The sequence below is a fragment of the Macaca thibetana genome, chromosome 13 (genome assembly GCF_024542745.1).
Source record: "Macaca thibetana thibetana isolate TM-01 chromosome 13, ASM2454274v1, whole genome shotgun sequence".
Lineage (NCBI taxonomy): Eukaryota > Metazoa > Chordata > Mammalia > Primates > Cercopithecidae > Macaca > Macaca thibetana.
Window position 1 is genome coordinate 103,552,839 of NC_065590.1, and position 20,484 is coordinate 103,573,322.

At 46.6% G+C, this 20,484-nt stretch overlaps 5 protein-coding genes across 27 annotated transcripts in view; 3 read left to right on the top strand and 2 right to left on the bottom strand.

Annotated features, from left to right (window-relative positions):
- ADI1 (acireductone dioxygenase 1) overlaps positions 1-20,484 on the top strand; it is an 847,802-nt gene that overhangs the window by 768,681 nt on the left and 58,637 nt on the right. The window contains exon 1 of one of the 14 annotated variants that reach the window (XM_050754078.1): positions 18,922-18,940. The exons of the other annotated variants lie outside the window; for them this stretch is intronic. The gene's annotated coding sequence lies outside the window, so the exon portion shown is untranslated. Of the gene's footprint in view, positions 1-18,921; positions 18,941-20,484 lie in introns of those variants that run through there. 14 annotated transcript variants of the gene reach the window in all.
- Positions 1-20,484, top strand: part of EIPR1 (EARP complex and GARP complex interacting protein 1) — a 579,020-nt gene that overhangs the window by 205,321 nt on the left and 353,215 nt on the right. The window lies entirely within an intron of this gene.
- The window catches only part of RNASEH1 (ribonuclease H1), a 173,270-nt gene that overhangs the window by 150,882 nt on the left and 1,904 nt on the right, over positions 1-20,484 (top strand). Inside the window, exons 2-8 of the mRNA XM_050754062.1 lie at positions 6,369-6,574; positions 7,768-7,883; positions 12,914-13,078; positions 14,761-14,860; positions 18,361-18,415; positions 18,752-18,836; positions 19,434-19,558. Coding sequence (XP_050610019.1) covers positions 6,447-6,574; positions 7,768-7,883; positions 12,914-13,078; positions 14,761-14,860; positions 18,361-18,415; positions 18,752-18,836; positions 19,434-19,558 — 774 coding nt within the window. The 5' untranslated portion in view covers positions 6,369-6,446. The remainder of the gene's footprint in view (positions 1-6,368; positions 6,575-7,767; positions 7,884-12,913; positions 13,079-14,760; positions 14,861-18,360; positions 18,416-18,751; positions 18,837-19,433; positions 19,559-20,484) is intronic.
- The window catches only part of COLEC11 (collectin subfamily member 11), a 361,397-nt gene that overhangs the window by 83,113 nt on the left and 257,800 nt on the right, over positions 1-20,484 (bottom strand). The window lies entirely within an intron of this gene.
- RPS7 (ribosomal protein S7) overlaps positions 1-20,484 on the bottom strand; it is an 838,959-nt gene that overhangs the window by 20,586 nt on the left and 797,889 nt on the right. The window lies entirely within an intron of this gene.

Genomic DNA, 20,484 nt, shown 5'->3' on the forward strand with positions numbered 1-20,484 from the left:
CAAGCTCTACCTCCTGGGTTTAAGCGATTCTCCTGCCTTGGCCTCCCAAGTAACTGGGATTACAGGCGCCTGCCACCATGCCTGGCTAATTTTTTGTATTTTTAGTACAGACGGGGTTTCACTATGTTGGCCAGGATGGTCTTGATCTCTTGACCTCGTGATCCGCCCGCCTCAGCCTCCCAAAGTGCTGGGATTACAGGCGTGAGTCACCGCGCCCGGCCTCAAAACATTTTTTTTTTTTTTTAATTATACAGGAGGTGCACACCTGTAGTACCAGTTATTTTGGAGGTAGAGGTGGAAAGATGACTTGAGCCCAGGAGCTTGAGGCTGCAGTGTGCTATGATTGCACTAATGCACTCCAGCCTCGGCAACAGAGCAAGACCCTGTCACGACAACAAAAAATTAGGAAATGGACGTTTATGGCAAACGACTTCCGCCCTGAGATTTCCTGTGGGTTCTGCATGATTGGCCCTCAGGGTGTGGGCAGCTAAGGTTCCAAACTGTACTGTTTAATCCTAGCACAGCACAAATGGCTTGCAGGGGATAAGGCGGAATCTCATCAGCACATCAGAGTAAGCGCCCAGCTATCATGGGTCATACCAACGGAGAAGAAGCCGTGCTCTGGGACCCCTCTCCTCCTTCACTAGAGGCAGCGAAATGAAGCACTAGCCCCTGCTCTGACCTTGCTGCTCCCAGAGTCCTTGTGGGTGCTAGTTACAGCCTCAGACCAAGAGCCAGAAGATCTGCCATTGAAGTTTCAGTTCTAAAACTAATGCGATGACTTTGGGTAAGTCATAAAACCTCAAGGCTCAGCTTCTTCATCTGTTAAATAAAATCGACATCTGCCCTGCCGGGCTCCCAGGGTTGTTGTAAGAAGGAGATGGAATAACAGAAATGAAGGAGGGAGGCCAGCTGCCACAGGGCAGGGACCATCACGCACCGTGGCCTCCAACCGGATGGTGCGTCAGAGTCAGCTGGGGCTGCCCAAACACAAACCGCTGGGCTCCACCCCCAGGGATCCCCATGCTAAGGTCCAGGGTAAGGCCCAGAATTTCCATGTCTAACAAGTGCCCAGGTGGTGCTATTGCTGCTGGTCCAAGGACCACACTTTGAAAACCATGACTTAGGTTTAGGAGGATGGACTATGGAGGCAGGTTTGAGTCCTGGCTGTACCACTTCCTGTCTACATGTCTGAGGGCAAGTGACTTAATCTTTACATTTCAGCTTTCTCAGCTACAGACAATATAATATTGGGAGTGCAAATTAGTTCAACCATTGTGGAAAGCAGCATAGTGATTCTGCAAATAACTTAAAACAGAACTTCCATTCAACCCAGCAATCCCATGGCTGGGTATATACCCAGAGGAATCTAAATCGTTCTGCCATAAAGACACATGCAGGTGTATGTTCACTGCAACACTATTCATGATAGCAAAGACATGGAATCAACATAAACGCCCATCCACAGTAGACTTGATAAAGCAAATGTAATACATATACATCGTGGAATACCATGAAGCCATAAAAAGGAACGAGATCATGTCCTTTGCAGCACCATGGATAGAACTGGAGGCAAACTAAGGCAGAAACAGAAAACCGAACACCGCATGTTCTCACTTATACATGGGAGCTCCACAGTGAGAACACAGGGATATTAGGAGGAGAACGGTGGGCACTGGGGCCTACCTGAGGGTGGAGGATGGGAGGAGGGAGAGGATCCGAAAAAATACCTATCAAGTACTAGGCTTATTCCTGGGTGATGAAATTATCTGTACACAATCCCCCATGAGATGAGTTTACTCATAAAACAAACCTGCACATGGACCCTCAAATCTAAAATAAAAGTTAACAAAAAATTTTCCTGACCGACCTCTTCAGGAAGAGGGGCAGTCCTCAGTGTTACAAGCAATGCCAATAAAGAACAGGAACGCCACCTTTTTCAACTCCTGGGAGATGAATCCAACGCCTGACCCCGCGTTGCACGCACTCTCGCCCACATCGGCTCTCATCCCCACGCTCCTCGTTCCCGTCACCGGCCTATGCTGTAAACGCCCTAGCAGTCACGATCAGTCACTTTTCTGTCTTACGGGTTTATTTCATTCTCTGTCCTGCAACCGAAGCTCTGCAATGTCTTACCCATGTTTAGAACAGCTCCATTCAATGATGTCACACAAGCCTTTTAAACTTTTCTGGTGGTCACATTTGAAAAGTAAAACAGCAACAAATAATTTCATTATTATTATTATTATTATTATTATTGAGATGGAGTCTCACTCTGTCACCCAGGCTGGAGTGCAGTGGCACAATCTCGGCTCACTGTAACCTCTGCCTCCCGGGTTCCAGCGATTCTCCTGCCTTAGCCTCCCAAGTAGTTGGGATTACAGGAACCCACCACCACACCCAGCTGATTTTTGTATTTTTAGTAGAAACGGGGTTTTACCATGTTGGCCAGACTCGTCTCAAACTCCTGACCTCAGGTGATTCACCTGCCTCAGCCTCCCAAAGTGCTGGGGTTACAGGCATGAGCCACTGTGCCCAGCCACTAATTTTAAATGTATTTCTTTAACCCAGTGTATTCAAAATATTATCAGTTCAACCTGTGATCAATATACAAAATTAACAATGTGTTTTGTTTTTTTGGCAGTAATGAATGCCATGTTGGCTTTTATTATTACTTTTTTCTAATTTTACTTTAAGTTCCAGGATACAAGTGCAGACATGTAGGTGTTACATAGATAAATGTGTGTCATGGTGGTTTGCTGCACTCATCAACCTGTTATCTAGGTTTTAAGCCCTGCATACATTAGCTATTTGTTCTAATGCTCTGACTCCCCTCGACGCCCCCCCTTAAAATTCTTTTTGTTTTTCACACTGAATCTTCAAAGTCTGTTGTGTATCATACAGCACATCTCAATAGCCACATGCAGGCAGGGTGCGGTGGCTCACGCCTGTAATCCTAACACTTTGGGAGGCTGAGGTGGGCATTAGACGATGCAGGTCTAGACGACTGCCTGGTATATTGTGGACACAATTCTTGAATGGACCCTGAGAAATAAGCAGAAATGGTTTTGTTATTCCTAATTTACAGAGTATAATAGATAATGGCAATAGCGACTTTTATTTGAGTTTATGTCATGTGTCTGGAATAGGCTATGCATACATTTATTATTTCATCTAAAATCTCATCCTCAAAACAAAAGCCTTTTGCAGTGGGAATTATCACTCCCATTGTTTTTTTTTTTCAGTAGAGAAAATTAAGTTTCGAAGGAGCTAAGTGACTGAGACCACATATACACTCATCTTCTGATTTCTGATCCTGTGTTTGCTCAGGATAAGAAATATCCTATATTTCTTTAAGCCAGAGATTAAGATAAAAAAGATTTTCAGGAGTAACCAGTCAATGAAAAGTCAAAATAAATAGTTTTGGCAGCCAGGCGCGGTGGCTCGCGCCTGTAATCCCAACACTTTGGGAGGCCGAGTTGGGCAGATCACTTGAGGTCAGGAGTTCAAGACCAGCCTGGCCAACATGATGAAACCTTGTCTCTAAAAATTCAAAAATTAGCTGGGCATGGTGGTGCATGCCTGTAACTCCAGCTACTCAGGATGCTGAGGCAGGAGAATCGCTTGAACCCAGGAGGCAGAGGTTGCAGTGAGCTGAGATCACGCCACTGCACTCTAGCCTGGGTGTTGGAGTAAGACCCTGAAAAAAGAGAAAAGAAGAAAAGGAAAGAAAAGAAAGAAAGAAGGGAAAGAAAGAAAAAGAAGGAAAGAAAGGAAGGAAGGAAGGGAGAAAGAAGGAAGAAGAAAAGAAGGAAAGAGAGAGGAAGGAGGGAAGGACGGAAGGAGGGAAGGACGGAAGGAGGGAAGGACGGAAGGAGGGAAGGAAGGGAAGGGGAAGGAAGAGAGAGGGTTTTGGCACTATGGAAAGTCATGTGGATGATCCTGCAAACATCCTCAGGTAATTCCAACCTAGGACTTCTCAGGGAAGATGAGTCCTTGTGATACAGGACCAACTGGTATGCATAGAAAAGCAAGCCCTCGGTAGGTCAACCCCCAGATATGCGGGTGAGGTGGGGGCAGCTGTTGGGTCATCTTGAGAGCCTTCCTGGGCATCTCTGGGCTTCCTCAGATACCTATACAAGGGTAGGATGATCAGTCATCAATGGACTTTAGGGACAGCTGTGTGTGTCTTTTTATTTTAAAATAAGAATCTGTCTTGAAGTGCAATAGGTAGGAATGAGGAATGAAAGCTATGGCCAATTTAAATTAAAATTAGGAAAGCTGAACTGTTTAAAATTGATGTTCTTTGGCCGGGCGCAGTGGCTAATGCCTGTAATCCTAGCACTTTAGGAGGCCAAGGCAGGCGGATCACTTGAGGTCAGGAGTTCAAAACCAGCCTGGCCAACATGGTGTAACTCCGTCTCTACTAAAAATACATAAAAGTTAGCCAGGCGTGGTGGCAGGCACCTGTAATCCCAGCTACTTGGGAGGCTGAGGCAGGAAAATTGCTTGAACCCGGGAGGTGGAGGTTGCAGTAAGCCCCGATTGTGCATCGTGCCACTGCACTCCAGCCTGGGCGACACAGCGAGACTCCGTCAAAAAAAAAAAGATGTTCTTTGATTTCACAGAGGAACACAAAAACTGACCATGCCAATCTACGCGTCGCTTTTGCCTGGGCGGTTCCTTCTTCCTAGAATGTCCTGCTTCTTTCTGTCTAATTCATGTGAATGAAATTTTAAAAAAATTATTATCCTTGAAAACTGTATTTGCTTAGGCGTTCTGATGTGAGGCCCTCCCGACCCTCCAGGTGCAGTTGCTTCTCTGCTCTGTGTCTCTCTCTCCTCCAACAGCTTGTTCTGCCTGCGCACTATTTGCTGATGTGTTATCTCCAGGGATTCTCGACTTTCTCACCTTCACCCCCAGGGCCTGACAAAACACATGGCAGGTGTGCAAAAGGCTTGTTAGAAGACCTTAAGAAAATTAAAGAAAAGTGGTTTAAAAATAATTGGATAAACAGTGTTTGCCAAAGGAGACTTTTTTTTTTTTTTTTTTTTTTTTTTTTTTTTGAGACGGAGTCTCGCTCTGTCGCCCAGGCTGGAGTGCACTGGCCGGATCTCAGCTCACTGCAAGCTCCGCCTCCCGGGTTTACGCCATTCTCCTGCCTCAGCCTCCCGAGTAGCTGGGACTACAGGCGCCCGCCACCTCGCCCGGCTAAGTTTTTGTATTTTTTTTAGTAGAGACGGGGTTTCACCGTGTTAGCCAGGATGGTCTCGATCTCTTGACCTCGTGATCCGCCCGTCTCGGCCTCCCAAAGTGCTGGGATTACAGGCTTGAGCCACCGCGCCCGGCCGAGACTTTTTTTTTTTGAGACGGAATCTCACTCTGTCGCCCAGATGCAACCTCCACCTCTCGAGTTCAAGCGATTCTCCTGCTTCAGCCTCCAGAGTAGCTACAGGCGCAGGCGACCACGCCCGGCTAACTTCTGTATTTTTAGTAGAGCTGGGGTTTCATCATATTGGTCAGGATGGTCTCGATTTCCTGACGTGGTGATCCACCCGCCTTGACCTCCCAAAGTGCTGAGATTACAGGCGTGAGCCATTGCGCCCCGCCAACCCATGGAGACTTTTAAAATAACTTGATTTGCTTACAGAGCAAAAGGTCAAATAGGGAGCAGAATTCTAAAAGCTGCCTTCTCAACTCAGTTTTCTCCCGGGTCGTGGTGCTTGAGGCACTGGACACGCCCTGGTTAAACACCCACGTGCAGTGGAGCAGGGAGGGGACGCGACCCTTCGGGGTGTGCGCCCGGGGCAAGGCGAGGAATGCGGCTTCCACGGCCTCCCCTCTCGCCCTCCTTTGTGCTTATTCTAATTCATGAATCCTAACATCTTTCTTCCCACTAAAAAATGTGCATTCATTCATTTGGCCACAGCCCTGACTACAGATCCGCATCCCGGGAGCTCTCGAGGAGCCGCGGTTACCGCACGTGGGCGCCGGGCGCCAGGGGGTTCAAGGGCTTCCCGCGGTGACCCGAGCGCGCCGGGGCTTGGCCCCCGAACGGCGGCCTGGCAGCGGGGAGAGAAGGGGCCCACACGGTCCATCTCGACCTTTCTCTGCGGGGCTCAGGGCTTCAGCCCGGTCAGGTGCGTCTAAGGCCCCGCTCCCATGGGCCCCGCCCCATCCCAGACCTCGCCCGCCTTCGGGACCTCAGCCCTCGCCCCGCTTCTTCAAGTACCGATAGGAAGTTGACGAGTTTGGGCTCGTCGGGGACCGGGCTCCAGGCTCCGCCCGGCGACCCCTCCCCTCCTTAGGCCCCGGCTCTCATCAGGACTCCGCCCAGACGTGCGTCATCTTTCCGCGCCGCGGACGGAAGTGCGGTGGTGAGCGCTGCGGGGTCGCGCCCACGCTGGGCCGGGAGTCCAAATGCTTCCCGGTGCCGGGAGTGAGCGATGAGCTGGCTTGTGTTCCTGGCCCACAGAGTCGCCTTGGCCGCCGTGTCCTGCCGTTGCGGCTCTCGCGGGTTCGGGATGTTCTATGCCGTGAGGAGGGGCCGCAAGACCGGGGTCTTTCTGACCTGGTGAGTGCCCGCCCGCCTAGGCGCCTCCCTGTCGGCACCGGGGTCGAGGGGAGGCCGGAACTCGGCTAACCCTGGCGGCGGGAGCCTGGCGGGTCTAGTGTGTGCCGCGCGCCGTGGCTGTGGGTGGTCGGGGGACCGCCTCGTATTCCTGCTCGGCCGGCGGGGTTCCAGGAGGCTCACGGCCGGGGACTGGACTGCGCCGAAGACTTGTTTGGAAAGGGGTGGCCTAATAAACCCTGTGTTTAATCCTGCATCTTTGTTGCAGTTAAAGTACAACAAAAAGTGACACGCCCTGAGAACTAACCCCCATTACCAGATTTTCCGTACCAGCTAAATTGGGACTGGAACTCAGTACCTAATCTAATCTTCCCTTTTTAAAAAGGTCAATTCGAATAAGCCAGTATTTGCAGTTGGATCCTTGTAACAACGCTTGGAGGTGAGAGGGATCATTCTCACTTGCAGGTGTAGTTCCTGTGGTCAGGAAGTTCCCAGGGCACGAACTGACAGAGAAAGGACTTCAGCCCAGGTGTTCTGCCTCTACCACCAGAACTCTTCCCACTACAAGATACCAGAGGTCGTTACTGTGTTCCACGGCAGCTATAGTGTTGAGGAAGAAGCATCTCAGAAGTTGACCTTTTTGTCGTAATGAAATGGTTAATTTTTTTTTCAAAGGCCCCAGTATTTTGTTACGCTTTGAGTTTGACGAAAGCCTTACGGTGCTGGTGTGCTGGCTGGCATACAGTAGAACACAGGTGTAGAGTCTGACGTGCAGGATGAAACTATAAGGCATGATTCTGCCCTTTTCACACTAAAATTGGTCCTCCATATCCAGTTTGCATCCTCAGTTTCAGCTAACCCTAGATCAAAAATATTTGGAAAAAATAAAAATAGAATACAGTTTTAAAATACCCATCAAAAGGCAGTACAACAACTGTATACATTGTATTAAGTATTATAAACTGGAGATGATTTAAAGCATACAAGAAGATGTGTGTAGGTTATGTGCAAATACACCATTTTATGCAAAGGACTTAAGCCTCCTCTGGTGTTGGTATCTGTGATGGGGGTGGAGGACTTCCTGGAATCCGTCTCCCTCAGATACCAAGGGACAACTGTATTTCCAACTTTAAGAATCTTAATAAAAAAGGGGATAAGTTAGGGAAAGAGGAAATAACATTGCACATCTTTTCCAGGAATGAGTGCAAAGCACAGGTGGACCGGTTTCCTGCTGCCAGATTTAAGAAGTTTGCCACAGAGGATGAGGCCTGGACCTTTGTCAGGAAATCTGCAAGCCCAGAAGTTTCAGAAGGTAGTCACCTCTCATGTCAGTCTGACATTTTAACCTATTCAAAGGCTTTCATATGCCAGATGGCATTTGATCTATATAGCTACCCTCTAGGCATGTAGAGAACCTCGAGTGATCATTTTCATTTTACAAATTAGAACAGGCTGAAAGCAGTTACAAATAGTGGTTCATATTACTTACAGTATTAGGGATAAGCCAGGACTCAGTTCTCCTGTTCCATTCAGCCTTTTATGCCATAATTCCTTGTCTTTTAAAAAAAATACTTGTCCAGCCTGGCCAACATGATGAAATTCCGTTTCTACTAAAATGCAAAAATTAGCTGGGTGTGGTGGCGTGCACCTGTAATCCCAGCTACTTGGGAGGCTGAGGCGGGAGAATTGCTTGAGCCCGGGAGGTGGAGGCTGCAGTGAGCCAAGATTGCGCCACTGCACTCTAGCCTGGGTGACAGGGCAAGACTTGTCAAAAAAAAAAAAAAAAAAAAACTTGCATAGTTATTAGACTGAATGGGCTACAGTTTATAGGAATGAGTGTGATTCTTTCATGGCATGCACCTTTATGGTGTTTCCTTTTTATTGAGGACAGAGTCACACAATCTGAATTTTTTTTTTTTTTCCTTCCGTGAGACAGAGTCTCACTCTGTTGCCCAGGCTGGAGTGCAGTGTCACAATCTTGGCTCACTGCAATCCCTGCTTCCTGGGTTCAAGTGATTCTGCTGCTTCAGCTTCCCGAGTAGCTGGGATTACAGGTGCGTGCCACCACACCTGGCTAATTTTTGTTTTTTTTTTTAGTAGAGATGGGATTTCACCATATCGGCCAAGCTGGTCTTGAACTCCTGACCTCAAGTGATTCACCTGCCTTGGCCTCCCAAAGTGTTAGGATTCCAGGCATGAGCCACCATGCCTGGCCAGTTTCTTCCAATTTTATGTGTTATATAAAGTATGGTTATTCAAAGTTTAAAGCCCAATATAAGATTAATGCCCAATATAATTTGAAGTTTAAAGCCCATTATGCAGACTCAGATGAGTGGGTGACAACTTTAGAGCACAAGATTTTAAAAGTATTTCTGGATCTACACTGAGGAAGTGCTCTTACATGAATGTTACTTACAAACTTTTTACTACAGCAAATTAAAACTGAGCAGAGCATAATTTTAATTACCTTATCTTGAACAGCCTCTCTGGAGGCCACTGAGATGCCTGAACACTGAACAACTGCTCCTTTGAATCATCATAACAATCCTGGACAAAGCACAATTCAGAGAGAGGAAGGTTATGTCCAGAATGGAGCCCTGAAGAGTTAGTTTCCAAAGCAGGGGCGACCCTCACTTAGTGCATCTGCTCCATCCTCTCACTCTTCAATAGCTTTTAAAGGAGGTTCTGCTTGTTTGAGAATGAGGACACATGAACAAGGCTCCTCGATGTGACAGTTCTTACTGCTTACTGCAGTGACAGCCCATAAGCTGAGAGACAAGGTGTTGGGGCAAGGAAGGCAACTTTTTTCCGAGAGCCACCAAGCCAAGAAGATGGTGGACTAATGTCCTGAAGAACCATCTTAAGTTAATAGAACTGGAGACTTCTTCTATGTTAAGGGAAGGGGAAAGAAAGGCGGAGGTGAGATCAGGAGGTGACCGATGAGCACAGACATCCGGATGGCAGCGAGGGTCCAAGGGGATTGTGAAACTTCTCTGTCCTTGGTCAGGCCATGATGCTCCTATAAGTCTTCAACATAACATTGTTACTTGTGTGTGCTCCCTCTTTATCTCCTTGGGGGTTAGTTTTGGGAAAAGACCACTGTCATACTTGCTTTAAACTATAAATTCTTCCCATAGTTCTCTCAGCCTGTACGATGCCACCACGGGGATGTCAGGGGAGAATGGAGGCAGTAATGCTGAGCCTCATCCTTGCTGTTACAGCTGTTCATTTTTCCACCAGATGGAAAAATCAGTTTGAGACAGAAAGCAGGTTTGAAAATATGGCTCTTTCCTTCTTTGCTGGGTTTCTGATACTTCCTTTTCATAATTTTCCTTTTCACGAATTTTTTGTTTTTAACCAATGAGTAATTTATTTGTATCTCAGTTCTGCCAATATAAGTATGTTTCTGTTTTTATTTAGTACTCTAAATCTTAAAGCAAGCTAGTTCCTTGTGAATCTGTTTCTTAAAACTTCAGAGATCTCCTAGTCAGTGACTTAAGACTATAAATTGAGATTTAGTGCCTTTAATGATTCAGATCTGTATCAAAGAAAAAGCATTAGCCTCTATGACAGTTTTTTGTTTTTTAACAGTACTTTTATCCTTATTTTAGAATTATTGAGCTATTTGCTGGTTCTTATGGTTTATATAAGCTGATTTAAGGTTAATTTACTTAAAAACCACAATTTTGTGAAGTAAAACTTAACTGACAAGTGTGGTTTTTTCCTCCTTCAAAGTCTTGTCTGTTCTGTAGAAAGTGTCCATCTCTGTTACAGTAGGTAAAGCCAGTGTTTGTATCAGTGTTAGGGTTTCAAAGTCTTGTCCTGTAGAAAGTGTCTATCTCTGTTACAGTAGGTAAAGCCAGTGTTTATATCAGTGTTAGGGTTCTACGAAATGACACTTTGACCTGGAGCGGAGTATTTGTGTTTACTTCAGTAGAGCACCTAGAGGCAGGTTTTGGAGGTGAGTGTGTGATAATGAAACCTGGCAGTGGAAACGCCGGCGTTGCTGACAGCCGGGCTGATCACAGTCAAGTGTCGCTCAGGCTCCCTGAGTGCTCCGAGAGGTGTGGGTTGAGAAGCTCCACTAGGCTGGAGATTTGTCTTGTGCCTTTCTAGTAGGTGTTCTGTTTGTGCCCCATTTCTTCATCCTTGGTTTAGGAGTTGAGAGCTGGAGGTGAATCCTGTAGTGTTGGGTTAGGGTTGTTTGCAGGTAGGTGGTGGCTCCTGTGTCTTTATTTTTACACCATAAAATGATAGTGTGGCAAAAGTCATTTCAGATCATCTAGCCCAGGGCTTCATTTTACAGAAGCCCAGAGGGTTTAATTCAGTTGACAGAGTTCACAGCTGATAAAAGGTATAACACAAATTGAAACTCTGGTGTTTTGAGTCGTGGTCTAATTTAGTGATTCTACTTCAGTTTCCATAATATTACCCAGTGAGTGAGATATGGGCCCTTCCCAGATAACCCCGAGATGGTATTAAGAATCTCTTTGGGACTGGGCACAGTGGCTCACACCTGTAATCCCAGCACTCTGGGAGGCCAAGGCGGGCGGATCACAAGGTCAGGAGTTCAAGACCAGCCTGGCCAAGATGGTGAAACCCCATCTCTACTAAAAATACAAAAAAAAAATTAGCCAGGCGTGGTGGTGGGTGCCTGTAATCCCAGCTACTTGGGAGGCTGCGGCAGAGAACTGCTTGAACCAGGGAGGCGGAAGTTTCAGTGAGCTGAGATTGCGCCACTGTACTCCAGCCTGGGCACAGAGCGAGACTCTGTCTCAAAAAAAAAAAAAAAAAAAATCGATTTGGGATTAACTTTGAGTACACCCTGAAGAAAAACTTTGTTGCAAAAGAAGAACTGCAAGAGCGCCCCCCCGAAGGGACCCAGTTGCTTCCTTTTAGTTTCTGGTCTCTGTTTCCTTCTCTTTTTGAGATGGAGTCTCGCTCTGTTGCCCAGGCTGGAGTGCCGTGGCGTGATCTCAGCTCACTGCAATCTCCGCCTCCCTGGTTCATGCCATTCTCCTGCCTCACCCTTCCAGGTAGCTGTGATTATAGGCATGCGCCACCACGCCTGGCTGATTTTTGTATTTTTAGTAGAGATGGGATTTTACCATGTTGACCAGGCGGGTCTTGAACTCCTAACCGCAAATGATCTGCCCACCTCGGCCTCCCAGCCTGTTTCCCTTTCTTAATATGTCCCATTATCTGTTTATTCAAGCTAGACTAACCTGTACCCTCTAAGCCCTCCTAGAGGTTCTTAATTTAGTGTCCATGTAGTTGTATTTGAGGCAGGGAAGGGCTGAACCATGGCCATGACTCATGTTTTTTTAGATTTATTTATTTTTAAGCAAAAGAGTCTCACTATGTTGGCCAGATTGGACTCAAACTCCTGGGCTCAAGCGATACTCATATATCAGCCTCCTAAGTAGCTGGAACTGTAGGCATGCACCACTGCGCCCAGCAACACCACTCATGTTATATACACAATTTTGGACCATGTTTTTCCTGGAGAAAGAGACCCTTTTTTTTCAAACTGTCCATGATCTCTAAAGGGTCAAGAACTCTTGGTATCATTATCTCCATCAAAACCACACTTTACTTTCTTTTATTTTTTTTTCTTTGAGACGGAATATCACTCTTGTTGTCCAGGCTGGAGTACAATGGCGCAATCTTGGCTCACTGCAACGTCCACCTCCCCACCTCCCAGGTTCAGGCAATTCTCCTGCCTCAGCCTCCCAAGTAGCTGGAATTACAGGCATGCGCCACCACTCCTGCCTAATTTTGTATTTTTAGTAGAGATGGGGTTTCTCCATGTTGGTCAGGCTGGTCTGGAGCTCCTAACCTCAGGTGATCCACCCACCTCGGCCTCCCAAAGTGCTTGGATTATAGGTGTGAGCCACTGCACCCAACCAACCAGATTTTACTTTCAACAGAAGCCTTGCTATTGTCTTCACATTGTCTTTACCAAACTTATCTTGAAAAATTTAGAGGTATTTCTCAGAGTATCAAAGTTTGAGATGGTGTGAATGGGGTCATTCCCTTGTAAGTCTGAGATGGCGTGGAGGGGGTTGAGATGGCGTGGAGGGGGTTGAGATGGCGTGGAGGGGGTTGGGGCGGCGTGGAGGGGGGGTTGGGGCGGCGTGGAGGGGGGGCTGGGGCGGCGCCGAGGGGAGTCGGGGCGGCGTGGAGGGGGGTCATTGCCTCGTTTCCCTCGTTGTAGGGCCACATACAGAGGGTGTTTTAAAGTCTGATTTAATGATACTAAATAAGACTGAGTGCCTTCATTCTCTAGCATTTCGTGTTATGTTCATTGTTTCCAGCTCACTAGTGGACTCTGTCTTTCAGGGCAGGAAAATCAACATGGACAAGAATTGCAAATGAAAGCCAGCAAGCGACTCCGTGAGCCACTGGATGGAGATGGAGATGAAAGCGCAGAGCCGTATGCAAAGCACATGAAGCCGAGCATGGAGCCGGCGCCTCCAGTTAGCAGAGACACGTTTTCCTACATGGGTACATCTTCCTTGGGTTTTCAAATTTTAGTAGAACCATCATGAGCATGTTATGTGTAAAAGGTGTTTCCCACTTAATGGGGAGAGTTTGAGCTGATGTTTATTATCTTCATTCTTATGTGTAAAGATTATTTAGAAATCACTAAGGCCATTATTTTGTAATTGATCAAGTGGTGCAGAATTAAACTTTCGAATGTTCTTAGGAAAACCCTTACATGTAAATGAACAACCGTAATCTTCTGAAATACCAGTGCTCCCTGTGCATGCAGTACTTAATGTTATTAAGATAAAATATGAAGACTCCAGCTTTTTCAAATAAGAAACACCCCGCACGCCGCTGCTTGTTATGATTGATTAGCACCAGCATTTTAACCTTTCATACCCAATCTTTGAAAAACAGGAGATTCTATTTTATCCTGAGAAGCAAAGTAGTAGTGAACTTCTCTGCTACCTTTCACTCCAGGAATCAGTTGTATGTATTTAGTGACTCACAGAATAGAAGTCTCCTTTGTGTCTTTTACACATATGAGCAGAAAATAGAAATAAGTAGCATTAAAAAATATAAATCAGTATATTTATAGGTTCTAATTTAATTCAAGGGAAACCAGTAGAAACTGTTTTGCCAAGCTGTATTATTTATAGATACGTTTTGCAGTTATGTAAAAAAAGATCAAACAAGTATTCTTTATTTGGTGATTTACTAGAAGGAATTGAAGCAAAGATTTGTGGAGTCGCAGGGAGATGAGCCATTTCCAGGCACTGACCATTGCTGGAGGCTCAGTGGCCTGGAACATGGCGGGTGGCAGGTGCTGGCTCCTGAGACAGTTCAGTCGCTGGGCGGCAAGTTTGTAGTCGTTCTCATACAGTCAAGTTCCAGCTGAACTGAGGAGCCGTGCCCGACACCCACACTCCCCTTGGCTCTCAGCCCCGCTCCTGTGAGGAGCACGTCCCCATCCCTGCCCCTTCGCCACCGCTGAGCTCAGTTTGCCGTCCTTCGGACACATACTTCCACTTCCTGCGCATGTCACCTCTATTTGCCCTCTCGCCCAGCTCTTTTAACACTTTGCAACCTGACCTCTGCTCCCACCACACTGCTGAAGTGTCCTGGTCAGTGGCCTGAGAGTGCCTCCATCCGTCCTTTTTTACCTTGTTCTTTATAGCATTAGTGTGTCAATCACACCCTCTATCAAGAGGGAAAGAAGCAAAGACAGGAACCGTATTTAACTAGCGGCAAATATACCAGGGAAGAAATTGGACCAGCCCTGGTCAGGAGACTGGGCCCTCTGGCAGGCGGGGTCACCGTCACGCTGAGGCACTGCTTGTCTCTGGGAGGATGCTCCCTGGGAGTGAAGGTGACCCTGCCATGGAGACAGAGTCATTGTCCTTTGAACCCTCAGTGTGGGGTGTGAACAGTAGTTCTTTGCAGCAGGCCCTAGTTTGACAGAGTGACTGCCTTCGCCCTGAACCTGCCTGGCCTACCAGATCAAAATGTAAGTGGATTCCTAGCATAGATGGTAGGTGCCCCCTCGTAAGGAATTGAGCACGTTTACCCAGAGAGGAAACGTCTGCAGCGCTATAAAATGCCCTCGGGTTAAAATGCTAACTCGACCTAGGGGATTTTTGAGGTGAATTTCAGTTTTCAGTAAGGTCAGCCCAGCAGTATTTACTTCTCTTTTCCCACAGGAGACTTTGTTGTCGTCTACACTGATGGCTGCTGCTCCAGTAATGGGCGTAGAAGGCCACGAGCGGGAATCGGCGTTTACTGGGGGCCGGGCCATCCTTTGTAAGTAAACAAAGCAAGCGGAGTTTTACTGAATCATGTTCCACAACTTGTGAAAAGATGAGGCGGGATCTGCTTATTATTTGATTATTGGGAAAACCTGCAGATGAATAGCTCTGGCAGCAGGTAGCAGAGGAGCAGCTTTGGTTTGTGTTAGGGCTAAGCGGCATTGCTTCTCAGAATGTCAGGTACCTCAGCTTTACTTCCTTTGCTTTTTTTTTTTTTTTTTTTTTTAAAGACAGGGTCTCACTCTGTTCCCCAGGATGGAGCACAGTGGCACAAACACAGCTCACTGCAGCCTCAACCTTCTGGGCTCAAGTAATCCTCCCACCTTGGCCTCTCGGAGTGTTGGGATTATGGGCGTGAGCCACCACACCTGGCTTTGGCATTTCTTTCTTGCCCTGTGGAGGAGTCTTTTTTTTTTTTTTTTTTTTTTTTTTGAGATGGAGTCACTCTGTCACCCAGGCTAGAGTGCAGTGGCACGATCTTGGCTCACTACAAGCTCCGCTTCTCAGGTTCACGCCATTCTCCTGCCTCAGCCTCCCGAGTAGCTGGGACTACAGGCACCTGCCACCATGCCTGGCGAATTTTTTGTATTCTTAGTAGAGACGGGGTTTCACCGTGTTAGCCAGGATGGTCTTGATCTCCTGACCTCGTGATCTGCCCACTTCAGCCTCCTCCCAAGAGGAGTCTTTTTTTTAGTAGAGATGAGGTCTCACTATGTAGCCCAGGCTGGGCTCACATTTCTGGGCTCACGTGATCCTTCCGCCTTGTCCTCCCAAAGCGCTGAGATCACAGGTGTGAGCCACCACCCTGGCCCAAAAATTGCTCATTCTTTTAGGAAACTGGATCTCCTGGTGACCCCCATTTTAAATAACTTGTCTGAGGATTTTTTGGTTCCATGATTTCATTTCCTCCTTTACTTCTTGGAGATTTTTAGTAGCTTAGTCTTGCTGATGTGACCTCACTTCCTCTTGACTCTGCAGTCACATGGCACACTGGGAGATGGTCTTGGGAGGCATGCACAAGGGGGCAGTCTCCGGACTTGGAAGCCGTCACATCACCAGACTGTCTTCGAGGTGATGCTTTGTGTTTCAGAAGGCACACAGGGTGAAGTGAAGTACGATTATCCAAACACACCTAGCCCCTGGATGTGAATGAACTTGAACTGTAGTGGGTAGCCCTAAGATTCAGTGTAGAGGACAAATTTCAGCTCTGCAAAATCACCATGCACCGATGCCGACCTGCATTCTCCAGTATTTACCTGTGCCCACGAATGCTGTGAGGCAGATTTGATGTAATTATTCCATAATAATACCACTTTACATTTCTGTTGCACTGTACAGTTTACAAAGTTCTTTTACTTTCTTTCACGTTACCATTTCATTTTAGCTTGGAACCCTGGAAGAGGAGGCAAGCGTGGGTCGCACTGAGTATCCGTGGGCTTAGCGCTTGCCCAGGATACATGCTAATGCCTCTCAGGTCCAGAAATTCAACGTCACTCCTGACTTCTGACTTCTGGTCCGGTGTTCCTTCTATGATACCATACCATGGTGTTTTTCAACAAAGTGTTAATATTGTGGGTTTGATTTTTTTTTTTTCCCTCATCGATTTCATATTTTACTGTCATCACACTGGGCTGGGAGAGGATGGGGTTGTACCGCAGTGTATACAATTGCTATTCTGTTGTCTTTCATACAGAATTTCAAGATCTAGGTTCTAATTGTCTGTAAGTTGAGGGTTTGGATCAGAGTCAGAAGACATCAGCTGCTTCTGTTTCTGCTGGGGGCTACGGGGAGTATGGCAGGAAACATAACTAGAGCTGACCACAGAGGGTTCATGTTCCAGGGTCCCATCTGGATACCTGAGGATCCTCCATGGAGATCATGGCTGGGCTGGGAGCTGCGCCTCAAAGCAAATGGGATGGCACAGACCTGGGGCTGGTTCTCAGAAGCTGGAAGGACAGACGTTGTCTGTTTGTTTGTATCCAGAATCGTGTGTGCGGCCTCTTTGGAAGCACGGGGCCATGGAGGCTCCTGGGCCTCAGGTCGGCCTCGTGGGCAGTTCAGTAGGAATCCTTCAGACTTCCCGTCTGGGGACATTGCTACCAGCTCTTCTTTCTGTGCTTGTGTTTGAGATGCTGGGCACTTGATTTAGACCAGCAATCGCCAACCTTTTTGGCACCAGGGGTCAGTTTTGTGGAAGACGATTTTTCCACAGGGCATGGGGCGGAAGGATGGTTTTGGGATGATTCAAGCATACTTTCGTTTATTGTGTACTTTATTATTATTACCTTGTAATGTATAATGAAAGAATTTTACAACTTGCTCCTAGAATCACTAGGAGCCCTGAGCTTGTTTCCCTGCAGTTAGACGGTCCCATCTGGGGTGATGGGACAGTGATAGATGATCAGGCAGTAGATTTTCGTAAGGAGTGCGTAACCCAGATCCCTTGGGTGCCCAGTTCAAGGTAGGGTTCATGCTCCTGTGCACATCTAGTGCCACTGCCGATCTGACAGGAGGCTGAGCTCAGGTGGTAATGTGAGTGATGGGGAGTGGCTGTAAACACTGATGAAGCTTCGCTGGCTTGCCCACCTCTCTCCTGCTGTGCAGTCTGGTTCTTAGGCCACAGACTGGTACCAGTACATGGCCTGGGGGTTGGGGACCCCTGCTTTAGACCATTTATTATTCTTCTGCCTCAACTTCTTTGCATTCAAAAAATGCCCATTCTTTTTTGTTTGCTTGTTATTATTTATTAATGAGACAGGGTGTCACTCTGTTGCCCGGGCTGGAGTGCAGTAGCATGATCATAGCTCACTGCAGCCTCAAACTCCCAGGCTCAAGTAATCCTCCTGCCTCAGCCTCCCGAGTGACTGGGACTATAGGTCCACACCACCATGCCCAGCTAATTTCTTTTTTTTTTTTTAAGTAGAGATGAGGTCTCACTATGTTGTCCAGGCTGTTCTCAAATTTGTGGGCTCACGCAATCCTCCCACCTTGTCCTCCCAAAGTGCTGGGATTACAGGTGTGAGCCACCACGCCTGGCCCAAAAATTGCTCATTCTTTTAGGAAACACTGGATCTCCTGGTGACCCCAAATTTTAAATAACTTGTCTGAGGGTTTTTTCTGGTTCCTTGATTTCATTTTCCTATTTTACTTCCTGGAGGTTTTTAGTAATTTCAGTCTGAAACCTCACTCTACATTCTTCTTCCTGAGTTTTCTCCTGGGATTCTTCCTGCTGCAGCCATAGGGCCTAACCCAGGGTCCGCAGAGAACTAGCTCTTACTTCCTCTGCCCTAGTGGAACCCATGAGAGTCAGAACGTGCCCGAGTGTGGAAACCTGTTTGCTCCTCTCTGCTTCTGGGAGTCTCTCTGTTAGTTTGATTTTTATATGATACTTTTATATTTCAAATAAGTATACATACTAGTTTGTTATCCATTAAGAAGAATCACTTTGAGAATTCACTTTATAATTTTATTTTCTTTTGTACTGTTTTGAAACAGAAATGTGGGCATTAGACTTCCTGGGCGACAGACAAACCAAAGAGCAGAAATTCATGTAAGTTATCAGATACATTTAAGCCTCTCATTTTTGAGCGTTGAGTATGAACTTATAAACTAATTCTTTTTTTTTCTACGTATATATACAAGATATTTGAAGAAGAGACGTTGGTTTAATAGCAATTTTGAAAAATAGGAATTTTGTAGAAAAATTGTGAAAACTTATTTCAGATAGATGTCTGCACAGGAGAATTGTATGTATAGTAGTGTTTCATACAGAGAATACGATCTTCACAGTACAGAGGGGATGTTTCAATTTTGAAGTACTTTTGAACGTCAGTAATGTCAAAGTTGAACATTTTCTGTAGCATGACTATCGACTTGTCTTTTCAAGGCAGCCTGCAAAGCCATTGAACAAGCAAAGGCTCAAAACATCAGTAAACTGGTTCTGTATACAGACAGTATGTTTACTATAAACGGTAAGCTTTCACATTTGATTTCTTCTGTTTTTCCAGTAACTGTGAAGGGAAATTGGTAGGAGGTGTTGTAACAGGGCAGGACCCAAATGGGAACGGTGAGGGGGATGACATTGGTGTGTCAGGTATCAAGCAAAGAGTGAGGATTTTGGAGTCTGCCTTCTGCTGCTCTGATGTTTTCCACGTGCTTATTTCTTCGCCAGGCACTGGAGGTGCAGTGAGAAGCGGAAGTGGCTCTGCTCTAGTGTTACTTCTAGTCTGTGTGTGTATAAGTCACTTAAGATGGCGTGTTGACTGCTTCTTTGGGAAATGCTCTGAATAGGAGCACGTAGGGGATGCTTGTGAGACTGGGGAAGGCTCCTGGGAAAAATGGCATCTTAAGCTGACAGCTGTAGGTAGAATACAAGTTAGGGGAAGGGGAAGAGAAGCGGGTATTTCAGGCTGTGCCAAAAGCTAAAGCACTGAGGCCAGCTAAGGAAGTGAAGAGTCAAGGATGGTGACTCAGAATACAAGTGGGATCAATTATAAGAGGTAAGACTAAGGAGGTGAAAAAGGCAGGACACTCAAGATTGACTCACCAGTGATCATGCATTTTGGTAGGTATAACTAACTGGGTTCAAAGTTGGAAGGAAAATGGGTGGAAGACAAGTGCAGGGAAAGAGGTGATCAACAAGGAGGACTTCGTGGCACTGGAGAGGCTCACCCAGGGGATGGACATTCAGTGGGTGAGTATCTTAAATGTTCATGTCTTATGGCTATTATGACCAAATAAGCTAAGTTTACTAGAGATTAGTGGTTTATGTAAGTGGTTTCATGACATAACAATTTCCATGCAATTAATATCATAATGTATATTAAAACATATTTGAGGCCGGGCACAGTTTCTCATGCCTGTAATCCCAGCACTTTGGGAGGCTGAGGTGGGTGGATCACAAGGTCAGGAGTTCAAGACCAGCCTGGCCAGTATGGTGAAACTCCATCTCTATTAAAAAATACAAAAACTAGCCAGGCATGGTGGTGTGCGCCTGTAGTCCCAGCTACTCAGAAGGCTGAGGCAGGAGAATCACTTGAACCCAGGAGGCCGAGATTGCAGTGAGCCGAGATCGCGCCCCTGCACTCCAGCCTGAGCAACGATATGAGACCCCAAGACTCTGTCTCAAAAAAATAAAACTATTTGAGGCTGGGCACAATGGTTCACACCTGTAATCCAGCACTTTAGGAGGCCCAAATGGGCTGACTTCTTGAGCCCAGAAGTTCAAGACCAGCCTGGATAACATAGTAAGACTGTTTCTAGAAAAAATAAAAAATTAGCCAGGTGTAGTGGTGCATGCCTGTAGTCTAGTTACTCAGGATGCTGAGGTGGGAGGATGACTTGAGCTGGAGAGGTCAAAGTTGCAATGAGCCAAGATTTTACCACTGTACTCTAGCCTGGGCGACAGAGCAAGAGCCTGTGTCAGAAAAACAAACCCACCCACATATACACATTTGATTCTTTCCTTTATCATACAAGTAATATGGTTTTTTGGTTTGGTTTGGTGTGGTTTTTGAGACAGAGTCTCACTCTGTCACCCCGGGCTGTGGCGTGATCTCATTACAACCTCTGCCTTCTGGGCCCAGGTGATTCTCATGCCTCAGCCTCCCAAGTGTCTGG